At 37.0% G+C, this 18,270-nt stretch overlaps 1 protein-coding gene across 2 annotated transcripts in view; it reads left to right on the top strand.

The window, feature by feature from the left end:
• Positions 1 to 744: 744 nt before the first annotated feature.
• LOC150085541 (protein FAM8A1) overlaps positions 745 to 18,270 on the top strand; it is a 100,461-nt gene continuing 82,935 nt past the window's right edge. For both annotated transcript variants that reach the window (XR_016546929.1, XM_090373331.1), the window contains exon 1: positions 745 to 1,242. Coding sequence is in view for 1 of the 2 variants with exons in the window: in XM_090373331.1 (XP_090229457.1) it covers positions 819 to 1,242 (424 nt within the window). In the remaining variant the exon portion in view is untranslated. The remainder of the gene's footprint in view (positions 1,243 to 18,270) is intronic.

Raw genomic sequence — 18,270 nt, 5'->3', positions numbered from 1 at the left:
TAATGCTAATGCTAACTGGATAGATCCCATCCAATCCAGGTGCCTTTCTTATGTTTAACTTCAACAATTTCTCTTCCACTTTGCTCTCAGTTATTACAAAATCATTAAACACCCTGCTGCAATCTGATTACTTTCTGGCATTTTCAAACCTTAATAACTCCTCATGTGTGAATGTAGATTCAAAGTACTCATTCAGTTTGTAGATGTAAGAGATTACGTGTGGCCCTAATATAATAATTTGAATTTTATCCTTTATACCCTTTTAGTTTAGGCACTGTATGCTGCTCATATCCATCTTTGCAGTCCCTGTATTAATGTGTCTTACTACACATTTATAAATTCTTTTGCTGCCCTGCGCGTTTTGTAGCATTTGATATATGATACGTTTTAAAAATTTCTCTATTTTTCTCATCTGCTTAGTTTACTTATGGAACTTATAATTTAACTACTGTTAATATATATTATATATTATTTTTGTATATATATATGTATATATATATTATTTTTTTATTTATATATAAATTATTATTGTTATTATTTTATTTTATTTATTTATTTTTTTTTTTTTTGCTGTCTAGCATCATGAGCATGTTATAAGTACATAGCTGTTTTTTTATTTATATTGTTTTCCTTTTCAAACCACTTGTCCGTATTTATTATATGTTATAAATTTTAAGACAATGTATTAATAGTCGTGTTCAACGTATATTTGAATTAATTGTTTCGCTTCATTTCATAAAGAGATTAATAACTTTAGTTCTGTTAGATATAGAGAAGAGAATTCTGTGTCGTGTGCATCTTATATTAAAATTGCTAAAATGGCGGAAGGTGGAAATGCTGAAGACAAAGATGTTCAAAGTAGCAATAAACTAAACGCGGATATTTCTTCTTCGACAGATTTTTGTGGATCAAATGTTTTTGTAAATAATCGTAAAGAAACAAGTAGTGAACCATTTCCTGCTGCTACCTCAACTCGTTACAGAACGTCTTCTGAATATGCAGCAGCTGTCAATCAGTGGCTATGGCAATGTTATTACTGGCAATGCTTTTCAACGTCTCTGCCTTACGTGATGATGCAGACATGGTGCCAAAATCAGGCGGCTACCATCGGAACAACTGATTTAAACCGAAATTTTCCCAATACTTATTTTCCAAATCAGAATTTGTTTTCTCAATTTCCTGGAGTGTTACCTCGTCAAAATCAAGGACAAAATGGAACGGTTTCCACCTCCCAACAACACGGTATGCCGCCTGTAAGATTCCAATAAATTTGTTTTATTAATTTTGTTATTGTCATATCTGGAGTGAATTGTGTGAAGGCCTGTTACATAGTGAATTGTAGCATGTTTCTCAAGTAAGTTGTATGACCACTACACCATAGAGCAATAGAAATATTGTGAGATTAATATATATATATATATAAATACATATCGTATGTTTATTATATCAGAACTGTGTTATCAGGATTGTATGGACACGAAGAAAAAAGAAAATTATTTATATCTTGGATTTTAATATGATGTGCAGTAGCCTTTGACTTGTAATACACCGTTTTTCATCATTTTTCTTTTAAATTACATTTGTGACCCATTGACACTTTTTTTTCATTGTTCAAGCAGAACAGTTTATTGGGTGAGTGATGTTCTCCTCTCAACCTCACTTTTCACTTTGCTCCTTTGCAGTTCTCTTGAGCTCAGATCATGGCTTTGAGGAGGCCAGCCCATCATTTCATGTCATTCTGTCCAAACTGTCATATATCAAGCTTTATGACATGGAGCATTAACCTGTTGAAAAATACAGTCTTGCACTCTAAAGTAATACCACTGGTTTAGGAATGTTTTTATTGAGGTTGTCACCACATATTTTTAACCATGATGATATCAACAAAACTACCAGTTTAACACCATACCATGAAAAGCAGGATCAGATCACCAGACTACTATGTTTCATAGTTGAAATTGTGCATGTCTCTTCAAAAAGTTTACCAGACAAAATAACTTTGGCTGCATGCCAAAGTTATTTCTTCTGGTAAACTTTTTGAAGAGAAATGCACAATTTCAACTATGAAATTTTTTGTGCGTAGACGAAATAACTGGCACGCCGCCAAAGTTATTTTGTCTGGTAACTAATATAAATATATCTCAAATTTGTTATCACAGAGAATTTATTTGCATTCTGTCAAAGGCCAATATCAGAAAATGATATTGTTTTGGTCACAGCTTTCTTGGGCAAATGTTTGTGAGCTGCATCTGTACAAATTCAATGTCAATAAGTGCACAGTGACAGCTGTTTGTGTATGGATTCTGATTTTTTATCAGCTTTTGTGCAAAATGTTTATGGATAACATAACTGTTTGTAATTTTATTTTGAAAAAAAAAAGTAGTCTGCTTGCCTATTTGTGGCATAGACTTTTCATTTGTATATGAAATACCATGCAAAAATCTTTGGAATGTTGAGATGTTCCAAAATCCATCATATGCTGTTCTGTTAATTGACACCACCATTAGTAGTGTCATTTATATGTATTCTACCACCCAACTAGGGACTTTTCATAACTAACTGAGTACCTATAATGTGCTTGTTTGTTTTTGTATACCAATACTTTTAGTAACATTAACACTTTTTTTTTTCTAGAAGAAAAAAATCACTGAATATCTTGTTTTTAATTCATGTTTCAGTACATTTATACAATGCTTTATCCCTCATTGATGCATAATTATGTTAACGTTCAGATGGCGTGATCCTTACCTGTGACTTGTTGGTGATATTGTTCACCTAGACATTTTATTTCCTGATACATACTTTTACCATTGATATTGCAGTGGGTATCCTTCGTTTTAATTGGCAATTTTAATTGTTTTTGCTTCTTTCAAATTTGTTATGTGGTGGCTGCTAGCTATACAAATGGATATTAAACTTCAGGTATATGAAACAAATTTTTGTCTCTTTATTCATCCTTTTTATTTCTGTTTTTTAAAACAACTATCCAACACATCACATTCACGAAAATTGAATGTTCAGAGAAAATTGTTTCACATTTAAAGTTAAAAGTTCATTCTTTTTAACCCGTCCATAACACTGGAGTGCTACAGTAAATGAAACAAACTTTTATGTTTGCAGTTTAGCCATTTTGAAAATAAAACTGAGAGAGAGAGAGAGAGAGAGAGAGAGAGAGAAAGAAAGAAAGAGAGAAAGAGAGATATTCTGTGGGGGATGCAGAGAACATTGAGTCATTAAAGAGGAGGCACACCCTAGACCTGAGAAATTCTGTTGGCTGCATTACTCATTCCAGATCTGCTGGATGATTTTATGTTGTTAGGCCCACCACACACACACGCACACTCTCCAACAGTCAAGATTGCAATTAACACCTTTATGCCAGTTAGGATGTACATATGCTGAAACAGTTAAGTAACCTTATTGGTTGGTCAAGAAAACTTGGAAATGTCAAAGGACACCTCCATTCCCCATTGCACCTCAATGCATATTCGTGACTGTATAATATATTTATAGATCTGTATATACTTATTTATTTTATGCACTACACTACAAAGGAATAAACTGTGAATTTTTAGATTGGTGTTGTAGATATGTGGCATTAATGCTATTATAATTGTTATCTGTTAAACATTATATGCACTGATTTACAGGCATGATCCTAATTTATTTTTGGCTTTGTGTTTGCTGTGTATTTATTTCTTGGAGGGGGCGCCTCCCTAGCCAGGTGGGCAGGAGCAGCCATGCGTAGCATATGCTTCTTGATCAGAACGGGGTTCGAGCCCATGACCACCAAATACGGAGGATGCGTAAAGGTCAGGAAATGACCACCCCGCATATCCCCGGAGCAATATGGCCTTAGTTGCTAATGTTCCTAAAAACCAAATAACAACAACATCTTGGAAGGCATTTCAGGCATTAAGGCCTAATGGTGTTAGCAATTTGGTGTGCTAGTAACAGCCGGTTTTCCTGATTTTTTTTTTTTTTTTTTTTTCGAGCGTGTGTAAAGAACCAAGTCGGAAAACAATAAATAAAATAAATATAAAAGAACAATTTGAAAAAAGAGATTATAAAATTGCAATTCAAAAAGGAATTGAACCTTCAGGTTCTCACAGACATTCTCTCAGATATGCCAGACAAGTTGTGCTTCCTACCTGGGAGTCTAAAACACTGATGGAACTGATATTCAGGTTACACACAAGTCAAGTGGATCCAATTTCGGCAAAGTCTGGACAGGCTTGCCAGCCAAATCCTCTGCTTGCACCTTCACGATGGTGGGACTGTTAGTAATCCTGGGTATAACCCATGCAGAAGCACACTGTAGGTGGCTAGCCAGGTGTGAACCAACATAAGGATGAGTGCCACATGGTGGCATTCCTCCATGTAGCACTCACACCACATGGAGGAATGCCATCCCTCTGTGTTACTTGGTAGATGACTCTCATCAACCGGCGCAGTACCACCACTTTTCTTATTGGGGTCTTGAAGTGGTGGAACCCATGTTTAGTCTCCAGAGCTAAGTACCGCTCAGCCTGTCCCCATCTCTTCCATCATGCAGTATGACTGATGTCTTTTGAGGATATGATGAACACCATGTCGCGATCCAAAATTCCTTACATTTCAAGGGTAGAGCTCTAAAACGGTGTTCACAGGTTGGCCACTAGTTGGTACACTGGACCGAATAATCTAGGAGGCTTCTGGATCAGCTGGTGTATAATCTTGCTACGTTTACTCTGCCAGATAGTGACTGGAGGGAGTCAGAGTAGTGTGTATGCAGGGTGGCATTGTCAAGGCCACGTTATGTCAAGGATCTGGGTATATTCTTACCATGTGTACGCCACATCCAAAAATTTCGTTACTTCATAAAGCATCCCCCCCCCCACTTTTTCTTACTTTTGAATACAGCACGAATTGTCAAACTAATAGAGCAAGCTTATCTGCGAAAAGATCTAAACCTCCTGAACATTTCCTAGTTCATTTCAGAAATATACTTGGTCTCAGTTCTAATCTCAAAGATATCCATTTCCACTTACAGTCTGCCTAATCCCATGTACTCTTTCTGACTGAATCTCAGTTATTGGTTGATTCAACCACTGCTCATCTCAGATGCCCAAATTATTCGCTGTATGATTCCTTTCGCCTCCAAAGTGGTACTTGTGCATATGTCTGTTCTGATATTGCCTGTCAGAGACTTCATAATTTTGAATCTCCTCTTTTCAGTCTTCTCTGGCTTAAAATTTCTCCACCTCATTCTGTCAAATTCATCTGTTGTCTCTACCATTCTCCCAACTCCACTAATCACTGGAAGCTCTTTGACTTTCTCCAGTCCAACTTTCCTAACAGTGAGGTAATTTTCCTTGGTGATTTTAATGTTCACAACTCGAGCTGGCTTCCGTTGTCTAGTCACGCAGACCCAGCTGGTCGAGATGGATGCTGAGGGTTTTGCAATTACTAATGACCTCACATAAGATTGTTCATTTACCTACATGAATACCGGACAGTCCTAACCATACAGCCAACATGCTAGATCTTTTCTCACATATAACCCTTGTAAATACACCGTCAAAGTTTATGGTCCTTTAGGCACCTCAGATCACAACTTGATGATTGTATCTTCTCCAATGGAGCCTTGATATCATACATATTCCTAACCCCGCGTTTAGCATTTTCATACTCTTACCCTCCACCCTCTGTGATTAATTAGCTTCTTAATACTATTATTCTTTTATTTTCTATATATATATATATATATATATATATATATAGAGAGAGAGAGAGAGAGAGAGAGAGAGAGAGAGAGAGAGAGAGAGAGAGAGAGAGAGAGAGAAATAATGGAATATGGAGGATTACTGACATACAATTTAAAAAAAAAAAAAAAAAAAAAAAAAAAAAATGGAAACAGGCTAGTTAATATTGAAAGAAAAGGTATGCGTGCCCTAAGCTATAAACAAAAGAAAAACCTGAAAAAATAAAAAAATATATCAAATTGTTAAGATTATTATAGCTAATTTTCATATAAGGATGCATTGATATAAATAAATTTTTCTGTTTATACTCCGGCACGACAACCAAGTCAGTAGAGTTTACAATAAATCATCAATACAAATATTTATCGTATTTAGTAGTCACGGGCTTGAACCCCGGTCCACTCAAGGAACGCGTACTATGCACTCTCGCTCCTAACCACTACGTCAGTAATAGTATTCACCATATAGTGAAAGGAAGCCACAGGCTTTTGCTGCAATGGCAAAAAAAAATGTAAGTAAATAGATAAAAAAAATACAAATTATATGCGACTATCCAATTGACCTTTGAATTTATTCAAACTCTCAGCCTCAACTACCTGCAAGGGCAACTTGTTCCAACAATCAGTGATATGCTGGCTAAAAGAAAATTTCCTACAATCTAATATAAACCTCATCCCCTGTAATCTGAATTTATGACCCCTAGTTCTAGAATTCTCTATAATTCTGAGAATTCCACCTTCATTCATTTTACCAATCCCTCTCAGAGCCTTATAAACGCTCAATCAGGTCATCTCTGAGGTGCCTGGGTGCCAAGCTTTTTTAGTCCACATAATCAATCTTTCCTCAAAAGGTCGTCCTTCTGCCACCATTTGAGATTCCCTTAGGTCCCTTTCAAGAAACTGTCTTTTTTCAGATGAGGTCTTTATACTTGAAGATAACATTCCAAATATACTTGAAGATAATATTCCAAATGTGGTCTTATACTTTCCTTATAAAGTGGAATTACGACCTCCCCTATCTCTTCAGGATAATGTTTGATAAATCATCGATAGGACACTATGGGCCTGTTTACGCAACAGAAATTTAACATTAGTATTAGTAATGGCCATATGGTGCAAGGAAGCATAAGGCTTATGCTGCACTAGCATTTTAAAACATCTTAAAATGAAATGTCTATTAATTTCACTAGTAGACATTTCATTTTTTTTTTTTTTTTTTTTTTTTTATTTTGGATGATGATGTATATGCTTGCTTTATTGCATCATATGCCTCTATTAATGCTAAATCACACCACTCATTTCCTGTGCTGGCAGACATAACTTCAGACTCCGCAAAAGCTCTTTTCACACTCAGGCTGCTCATGATAAGAAGCATAACCCCTCCACCCCTTCTATCTTTCCTAAATACGCTATACATGCTGTAGTGGAACTTGTCATCACCAATTTCCAGGTGACACCACATTTCTGTTACCCCTGTTACAGCATTAGTTATCCTAACCAGGATTTCAAATTTAGCCAGTTTATTGACAAAACTCCTGGAATTACAGTAGACACAGTTGTGATTACATAATCTTCTATAGTTTACTACCCTATCACCATTCATTACATCTAAATAATAATCAGCAAATGGTGCCAGCTGTTTCATAATGTACCACTCAATATATCCTTATAATTAGCTATAATAATTTTAGAAATAATTTATATTTTATTATTGTAGTTTTTTTTTTTTTGAGGCTTCCCTTTGGTTTATAGATTAGGATGCACACTTTTACTTTTATTATTAACTAGTCTGTTTTCCAATTAAAATTTTTTTTTTTTTATTGTATATCTATAATTTTCTATATTCTGTATTCTCTAATATCACAGTTTGATGTACTGTTTAATCATTTATTTGATGACATTAATCAGTTCTATTTAGTTTAAATTTACTTTACATATCATCACTCTTCATTTATACGACTTTGCTCTGTTTCTTGAACTGTCAGTTCAACATTTGCTTCAATTTTTTTTCTCTACTTTCCAACCATTGTAGAATTCAGTAACAGTTTGCTTCTTCTTCAGCATGGCAGGATCAAGCCACCCCCCCCCCCCCCGAGGATATGTGCGCTGTGAAAGTGATTATCAGGGTTGGAGAAATACCTCTGGCCACATTTTCCTTCATGTTTTATTACTTGTTATATGCAGACTAGATGACATTGCAGGGCTTGAAATACACAAGCCATTATCAGGTAGTGATCGTGCAGTCGTCAGTTGGAAGATGAAGAAAGATATTACAGTAGTTAAAGGTAAATGCACGGTTTTAATTTCAGAAGAGGGGATTTTGATAGTTTAAGTAATATATGGCATCTATTGATTGGGTGGATTGCAGTGGGAGGCCAAATACACTTGCATAATGGAATACCTTTAGAGCAAAAATCACAGAAGCCATGAACACATACATACCATTAAGAAAATATTGGAGGAGGACTCCAAAATTAATGAATGCGGAGCTGGCCAGTCAAATAGAGCAGAAAAAGTTAGCATGGAACAGTTACAGAGCGATAAAATGTACTGAAACGTATACCAGTTACAAGCTGATTTGTACCACAATAAAGTCAGGGAGGCCAAGGCTGCGTATCAGAAAGAATTGGCTAAGAGAGCAAAGAATGGGGACAAGGAATTTTTCATGTATACAGATACAAGAAAGAAAAGAGTGAATCAGATTGAACCCTTTTGCACTGGGTGTGTTAAAGTCTTAGAAAAGCCAGCTGATAATGTGGATGAACAGAAGAGTTACTTTGCATTTGTCTTTACTGAAGGTAAAGCCTTTATGCTGAGAAGAGGCTGTGCAATTGGGGCTGATTCATATGAAATTAGCAATTTCAAAATTACAGATGACTGATTATTAGAAAAACTTTCAAGCATAAAGGTAAGTAAAGCTCCTGGAGTTGATGGCATATACCCATTAATTTTGAGTGAAGCCTCCAGGGAGTGTATTGAACCATTATAAAGTTAATTTTGAGGGAATCTTTGGACTCAGAAGTGATTCCTCTGGTTTGGAGAACTGCCAGTGTATCATCAATACATAATGGCAGTTATAAGAGTGAAGTCAGTAACTACAGACCAACTAGTCTGACTTTGGTGTTAGGGAAAATCTTAGAGGCAGTGGTAGAGAGTGCAGTCCAGGGACATTTAGATAAATATAGCATTCTGATTAATGCACATGGTTTCGTTGACAGAAAATCATACTCAACTAGCTTAGTAGGCTATTTTGACAGTTACTCATGAGCTGGATATAGGGAACAATTTCTGCATAGTTTATTTAGATTTTAGCCAGGCATTTGATTCAGTTCCTCATGAGAGGTTGCTGTATAAGCTGGAACATGCTGGGATTACTGAAAAAATTCTAAGATAGATTGCTGGGTCGCTGCAGGGCAGTAGACAGAGGGTTATGATTAATGGATATTTTTTGGATTGGTATAATTGGTTCTTGGACCACTGTTGCTTCTGATTTTCGTAAACGACATTGACAAAGGGATAGAAGGCATGATGTCAAAGTTTGCAGACAACATAAACATTGGTAGATTAGTTAATGATCAGCACTAAACAGTGCTCCTTCAGGATGACTTGAGCAGGCTACGAGAATGGTCAGGAAGACGTATGTTTTAATACAGCAAAATGCAAGGTCTTAACACTTGGGGTATAGCAACCCAAAAATTAATTATACACTTGGTGGGTTGAATTAAAAAGAGTAGAGGAAGAAAGGGATTTGGGAGTTATAATATGGGCAGATATGAAGTTTTCTGAGCAGTGTAAACAGGCAGAGAGGAAGGCCCATGGTGTCCAATCTGTGATTTAATGAACATTACCCTGTAGAGATATGGAGGTCATAGTATTACTGTATAAGGTAGTTTTAAGCCCTCATCTGGAATACTGTGTTCAGGTATGGAGTCTTCATCTGTAAAAAGACATTGAGCTTTTTTAAACAGGCAGCTCGAATGGTGAGATTGGCAAAAGGACAACCATACGAGAAAAGACTCAGATTATGTGGGCTATAGAGCTTGGCAACCAGCCATCTCAGACGTGACCTGGTTGAGGTTTATAAGTTTCTTAGAGGGGTTAGTAAAATGAATGAAGGTGGAATGTTCACTGTTATAAAGAATTCCAGAACGTGGAGCATAAATTCAAATTACAGGGAAGAGGTTTAGATTGTAGGAAATTTTAGCCAACGAGTCATTGATTGCTGGAACAGGTTTGCAGGTAGTTGAGCCTGGCAGTTTGAACAATTTCCACAGTCAACTAGTTAGTTATCTATGTGAAGAGGGAAGCAAATAATTTATTCTTATCTGCTCCTTTTTTTGGCCATTGTAGCCAAATCCTTTGGCTTCTGCCCTGCCTGATATTAACTTATGCCACAAAATCTTGAACAAAAGTGCCTATGGCTAGCTGCTACATGTGAGCATCTGTGGTCCTCTCTAGGGTTGCTAGCTTATGCATTGTATACATAGCTACAAATAAACATCTTAAATTTTCATCAACCATCCTATAAAGTGCTACAAATCCTGAAGCAAAAAGAATTAAAATTAATTTTATTACGAAATACATATTTTCTTCTAAACTTTTGCTGTTCTTGAGTAGGGTGATGCTGAAGATTCTTTAGTGACCACTCATAGTAACACAACTGGTTGCCAGTGCACATGCTATGAATCTGCATGTCACAATTAAAAAGGAAAAAAAGGTATCTTTTACTAAGGGTTACCGACAGAATACCGAATTAAATTAATGATTGGACTTGCTCTTTCATTAGTTTAATTTTTTCTCTAATCTGATTTAGAATCCTCTCTGTTAACAAACCCCTGTCATTTCTTGCAGTTGTTAGAGTGTCTTCCTTTCTTTTCTCCCTCTCTTTCTCTTAATATATATATATTTTTAGTAGTGGCAAATGATGTAAGAATGCAAGCTTATACAGCATCAGCCAAAGAAAAAAAAATACTTCCCATTTCACCTTTCCATTCTCTCTAATAGTTTATCTAGTTCTTCCTTGAATTTATTTAAACTGTCTACTTTCACAACATCAGATGGAAGTTTGTTCCAGTAGTGAACCACCCGCTGGCTAAAAGCAAACTTTCACATGTCTATTCTGCAACCACCATTCCTCAGTTTGAATTTATAACCCTTCATGTGCATGGTCTGGGCAAGAGGAAGAATGCCATCAGTATTGAGTTTGCTCAGTCCATTCAAAGCCATAAACATCTCAATGCAATCGTCTTGCAGGTGCCTAGTCTCTAGATGCTGCAATTTGCAGAACTGAAACCTTTTGCGGTAAGAGCACCCCTTTGTTCCCCACGCCAATCTCATTGCACTTCCCTGAGCCCATTAGCTCTACATCCTTCCTAAAATAAGGCCTCCAGACCTCTCTGCAGTACTCAAGATGTGGCCTGACCATTACCTTATTCAATGGAATGATCACCTCCTTATTCCTGCTAGCAAAATTCCTGTAGTATATCATTGACAAAACTGAGCCATTCTGGCAGCCTGCATTGTGCAGAAGTTCTCTGCACAATGCAGAAAACTTCATATCTGACTGTGCAGTTAACTCCAGGTCTTTTCATTTTCCACTATTGTGAGTGTACTATCACTCAGTTGATACGTTACTCTAGGGCAGTGGTTTTCAACCGGGGTGCTGCAACAGCATTCCAGGGGTGCCATGCAATTTGGGTTTGGGTTACTTAAACCTTTTTTTTTTTTTTTTTTTAATTTATATTTATTTCATTATAAAAAGGTGTATAGTATCTTTTTAATTTTGTGGTGATCTGTAATTGATGTTTACTTAGTATCTCTATATAAAGAATAAAATTATATAGTGTATTTATATAAAATTTGTATTATGGAATGTAATTTTTATATTTATATTATTGTAATAACTATCATATAACATATATTTTTAATATTATATATATATATGCATGCAGAGAGAGAGAATCGGACCTAAAACAGGCAGAAAACTGAGTAGGGGTGCTGCAAAACCAAATAAATTACTTAGGGGTGCCGTTATTAAAAAAAGTTAAACCACTGCTCTAGGGGGTTACTGCTACCTGTATGCAATACTTTGCATTTGTCAAGGTTAAACTTAGATTGCCATTTCTGAGCTCATCTGCCTAATTTTTCTAGATACTGTTGCTGTGTTATACCTCTATTACTATCATTTACCATTTTTTCAACCTTTGTATCATCTGTAAACTTGGACAGTAAGGTGGTATGCCTTCACCAATATCATTAATATATATAGAAAACAACATTGGGCTCAGCACTGAACTCTTTGGGACTCCACTAATAATATTAGTTCACAAAGTGCAGTATCCATTGATAACGACTCTGTCTTCTCTCACTCAACCATCCTTTTATTCATACTTGCCCTTAGTGCCACACTGCTCCAATTTGTATAGCAGTCCTTTATGTACAATAATATCTAAAGCTTTCCTGAAATCCAAGTATATGATTTAAAATTATTTTTCGCATCCAGTTCCTTTGTGACTATATCGTAGTATCCAATCAAATTGGTTAGACAAGATTTCCTCTTAACAAACCCATGCTGTGCCTGGAATATAACTGCAGTCCTGCCTAAATGGTCCTGCATTACTTTTTTAACCAGCAGAAAGATAATTAAGTATTTTGATACCTACGGCCCAATTTCAGAAATGTTGCTTTTTTATAAATATAATTATTGTATGATATTAATTAATTAATATTTTTAAATGAATTATATTATTAAGTAAATTATGAAAACTAATAATTATTAAATTATTATTGGTTATTTGTAAGATAGTAATTTTATAACAAAAAAGCGACTTCGAATTAATTGATAATAGCAATTGCATATTTTTAAAAATAAAGTATAATTTCAGTTGTTTTAAGTATTTGTCTATTCCGTGCTTACAGTGGATCTGCAATGTGGCTGGTGCTCATAGTAGTAGTGGCATGTGATGCAAGAAAGCAAATGTATGAGCTTATGCAGCATCAGCCAAAAAAAAAAAATCACACCATACCCTCCAAATGCCTGTCCAGTTCCACCTTAAATATATTTAACCTATCAATTTCCACAACGACACATGGAAGTTTGTTCCAGTAATTAACCACCCGCTGGCTAAAGGCAAATTTCCGCACATCTATTCTACATCTGTCTTTTCTTAATTTGAATTTATGTCCTTAGGTTCGTAATCTGAACAAGTGGAAGGATCCCATCAGAATTCAGCATGCTCAACCCATTCAAATCCTTATACACCCCCAATCAGATCACCGCGCAGGTGCCTAGTCTCCAGCTACTGCAATTTGCAGAACTTAATCGAACTTAAGCTTCTCTTGGTAAGAGGATCAGTTAATTCCCCTCACCAATCATGTTGCCTTTCTCTGTACATGCTCAAGCAAATCGACATCCTTCCTAAAATGAAGCCTCCACACGTGTACGCAGTACTTAAGGCATGGTCTGACCATTGCCTTATACAGAGGGACAATCACCTCCTTTTCCCTGCTAGCAAAATTCCTATATATCATTGATAAAACCCCATGACCTGCCCTGGCAGCCTGTCTGCATAGCTCAGAAAACTTCATATCCGACTGCACAATTGCATATTTTTATAAATATATTACTCCCAGTAATATATTTATAAAATTACTCCCAGTAATATATTTATAAAATTACTCCCAGTAATATATTTATAAAATTACTCCCAGATCTTTTTCATTTTCTACCACCTTAAGTGTAGTACCACACAGTTGGCACATTTCTCTGGGGTTATTTCTACCCATATGCAGTACTTTGCATTTGTCAAGGTTAAACTTCAGTTGCCACTTCTTAGCCCATCTGCCCAAATTTTCTAGATCCTGCTACAGTAGCACACTGCCATTACTGTCATTAACAACCCTGCCAACCTTTGTATCATCTGCAAACTTCGACAATATCATTGATAAATATACAAAACAACAGTGGACCTAACACCGAACCTTGTGGGATTCCACTAATAACGTTAGTTCACGAAGAGCAGCACCCATTGATTACCACCCTCTGTCTTCTCCCATTCAACCATCCTTTTATCCATTGTAGCAACTTACCCTTAATATGATTCTGCTCCAATTTGTACAGTAGTCTTCCATGCGCAACAGTGTCAAAAGCTTTCCTGAAATCCAAATATATGATATTAAAATTATTTTTTGCATCCAGTTCCTTTGTAACCATATCATAATATCCTCTCAAATTTGTCAGACTAGACTTTCCGTTAACTAACCCATGCTGTGTCTGAATTATTGCTGCAGTCTTGTCTAGATGATCCTGCAATGCATCTTTAACCAGTGACTCCATTATTTTACCCGGAACAGAAGTTAAACTAACTGGTCTGTAATTACTCGTGTCACCCTTCAATCCCCCCTTTGTGAATTGGGGATACATTTGCACATCTACAGTCCATGGGGACTTACCCTGAGTCCAGGGATGCTCTCATAATTATGGCTAAGGGTTTGCTTAGTTGCCTTGCTGCCTCCTTTAATATAACTGGATAGATCCCATCCACCCCAGGTGCCTTTCTTATGTTTAACTTCAACAATTTCTCCTCCACTTTGCTCTCAGTTATCACAGTTATTACAATTTGATAACCTTCAGGCGTTTGATAACCTTCTGGCATTTGATAACCTTAATAACTCGTCATGTGTGAATGTAGATGCAAAATACTCATGTAGTTTGTTTGCTATCTGATCAGGATCATCAGCAGTTGAACCATCAATATCAAGTTGACCAATCAGATTCATCCCCTTCCTTTTAGAGTTTATATAAGTAAAGAAATCCTTGCTGTTTTTCTTAGCATCCTTTGCCAAAGATTTCTCGTAATCTGCCATCGCCTGCCTAACTTCCTTTGTGACCTGATTACAGGCTAGCTTATATCTGCCATAGGCTTCTGAGTTGCTTGATAATATTTATTAGTATTAGTATTAGTAATGGCCGCATGGTGCAAGAAAGCCTATGGCTTATGCTGAACCAGCCAAAAAAAAAAAAAAAAATCCGAACAAAACAATGATAAAAAAAAAAATAAATAAAAAATAATAATAATTAATAAAAAAAAAAAAGGAAATTGAACCTATCATCCTGTGCACTTCCCTTACCCGAAAATACTATCCAGATGACCTTTGAATTTCTCCAAACTGTCGGCCTCTACCACCCATGAAGGCAACTTATTCGAGTAATTTATAACTCGCTGGCTAAAATAAAACTTCCTGCAGTACAATCTAAACATTTCCCCCCGTAACTTGAATTTATGTCCCCTAGTTCTAGCATCATTTATAATCTTGAAAATTTCGTCCTCATTCATTTTACTGATGCCTCTCAGAGCCTTAAACACCTCAATTAAATCTCCTCTAAGGTGTCTAGTTTCCAAACTCTGCAACCCAGATATTCGAAGTCTTTCTTCATAAGGATGCCCTTTTGCCGATCTCACTAAGCAAGTTACCCATCTTTGCACCCTTTCAAGAAGCTCGATGTCTTTCTTTAGGTGCGGTCTCCATACTTGAACGCAGTATTCCAAAGTCTGGTCTAACATAAGCCTTATATAATGGGATTATCACGTCCCTATCTCTACTTGCAAAAGTTCGATAGATCATTGATAGGACACCATGGGCCTTCCTTGCAACCTGTTTACAATGCTCAGAGAATTTCTTGTCTGACTGTATCGTAACATCCAAGTCCCTTTCCTCCAGTACTAGGATTAGTTGAACTCCACCAAGTGAATAAGTTATTTTGGGATTAATGTTTCCCAGGTGTAATACCTTACACTTTGTTGGATTAAAGCATAGCTGCCATTTTTCTGACCATTCCCGAAGTCTGTCTAGGTCTCTCTGAAGAAGCTCAGCTTGACAGGGATCATTAACTACTCTACCAATTTTAACATCATCTGCAAATTTAGACATCACGCCCTCTATCCTTTCATCAATGTCGTTTATGAAAATTAAAAACAACAGTGGTCCTAATACTGATCCTTGGGGAACCCCCACTTCTTACATCAACCCAATCTGAGGAATAGCCATTTATCACAACCCTCTGCCTTCTGCCCTCAAGCCATCCTTCTATCCATCTAAGGATTTTCCCAGTGATTCCAACCTGTTCCAGCTTATAAGGCAACCGCTCATGTGGGACTGAGTCAAAAGCTTTGCTGAAATCTAAATAAACAATGTTGAAATTATTCCCTAAATCCAGCTCGTGAGTGACCCTTTCGAAATAGCGAACCAGATTTGTTAAACATGATTTTCCCTTTACAAAACCATGCTGAGTATCCTTGAGAATTTCAATTCGATCCAAATGATCCTGAATTCCACCCTTGATCATTGCCTCCATGATTTTCCCTACTACTGGAGTCAGACTGACAGGTTGATAATTTCCAACTTCACTTTTAGAGCCACCCTTATGTATGGGAGGTACATTTGCACTTTTCCAATCCAAGGGAATCTCCCCAGAGTCTAGTGATGCTCGCATAATTAGTCTCAATGGTTCAATGCACTCACTTGCCGCCTCCCTTAAGATTATAGGGTATATTCCATCAACTCCAGGAGCCCTACTGGCCTGTAGGCTCGAAAGTTTTTTCATTAAATAATCTTGCGAAATTTCAATATCATTAATTACATATTTTTTAAGTTCGCTCCCACAATTTCTCATTGCCACAAAAGGTTTTTCATTTGTAAATATCGATGCAAAATAACTCTTGACTTCATTTGATACTATCACCTTTCCCGTACGTAAAGGTCCGATCTGGTTTGTCCTGCTCTTCTTGGCATTTATGTATGTGAAGAATTCTTTATCCCCCCTCTTTGCTCTGTTTGCTAGTGATTTCTCATAAACTGCCTTTGCCTGTCGAACCTTTTCTGTGGCTCTATTACACATTACCTTGTAGCTGTTATAGTCTTCAGTGCTTTTTATTGCTCTGTAACCTTTCCATGCCACCTTTTTCTGCTCAAGTAATGTGGCAACTTCACTATTCATCCAACTTGGAACCATCCTTGTGGTGTATTTTTTAATGGTATATACGCATTCAAGGCATTTGTGATTAATGTTTTAAAAGCGTACCACAGTTCAAATGTATTCATTTTCTGCATGATATCTACCCAGTTAATAGAAGCCAGGTAGTACCTTAAGGCATCGTAATTTCCTTTTCTGAAATTAAAATCCATTCCTTTGCCTTTTACTGCTGCTACTTCTCTCATCATCATCCACCGTAGAAATCCGTGATCACTTCCTGCTACTGGTTCCTCTACTGTCAGCCCTGTTATGTCATCTGATTCATGTGTGATGATGAGGTCTAGGATATTCTTTTCTCTAGTACTTTCCCTGACATGTTGATACAAATCACAGTCATCTAGTTGATTTAAAAATTTTGTTCTCCACGTCGAGTTTCCTTCCCATTTACTCCAATCAATTAGAGGCAAATTGAAATCACCCATAATAAGGCATTGATGCCTACTTGCCCATTCCATTTGCATGTAGAGGCATTAGCATTTAGCATTAGCATTAGTAGAGGCATTTGATGCAAGAAAGCAAGCTTATGCAGCATCAGCCAAAAAAAAAAAAAAAAAACCCACTTCCACTTCACCCCTCTGTTCGTTCAAAATACCTATCCAGCTGAGCCTTAAACTTATTTAGGCTATCAACCTCCACCACAAGGGATGGAAGTCTGTTCCACCAACCAACCACCCGCTGGCTAAAGGCAAATTTCCGCACGTCTATCCTACATCTGTCTTTCCTCAATTTGAATTTATGCCCTCTCAGGTGATTTTTCTGAGCTAGAGGAAGAATCCCATCAGCATTGAGCATGCTTAAACCATTCAAGGCTTTGTACACCTCTATCAGATCACCTCGCTGGTGCCTAGTCTCCAGACACTGTAATTTGCAAAACTTAAGCCTTTCTTCGTAAGAGCACCCCTTTGTTCCATTCACTAATCTTGTTGCCCTTCTCTGTACTCGTTCCAGCAGCTCTACATCCTTCTTGAAATGAGGTCTCCAGACCTACAGTACTCTAGGTGTGGCCTGACCATCGCCTTATACAATGGAATAATCACCTCCTTATCCCTGCTGGAAAAATTCCTGTATATCATTGACAATACTCCATGAGCTACTCTTGCAGCCCGTCTGCACTGCTCAGAGAACTTCATATCTGCCTGCACAACCACCCCCAAGTCCCTTTCATTCTCTACCACTGTCAGTGTAGTACCACAGAGTTGATACGTTGTTCTGGGGTTGCTGTTTCCCATGTGTAGTACTTTACATTTATCAATGTTAAACTTCATTTGCCACCTCTCAGCCCATCTGCTCAGCCTTTACAGATCCTGTTGCAGCAGCATAGTGTCAGTAGTGTCCTTGACAACCCTGCCAACCTTTGTATCGTCTTCAAACTTGGACATTAAGCCCGATATACCATCATCAATATCATTTATAAATACAGAAAACAATAATGGACCCAACACTGAGCCCTGAGGGACTCCACTAATAACATCAGTCCACGATGAGCAGTGTCCAT

Source organism: Mastigoproctus giganteus, chromosome 5 (genome assembly GCF_048544385.1).
Source record: "Mastigoproctus giganteus isolate SK-2022 chromosome 5, ASM4854438v1, whole genome shotgun sequence".
Lineage (NCBI taxonomy): Eukaryota > Metazoa > Arthropoda > Arachnida > Uropygi > Thelyphonidae > Mastigoproctus > Mastigoproctus giganteus.
Note: the sequence above shows the minus strand (reverse complement) of the source record. Positions and strands in the feature narration are given on the sequence as shown.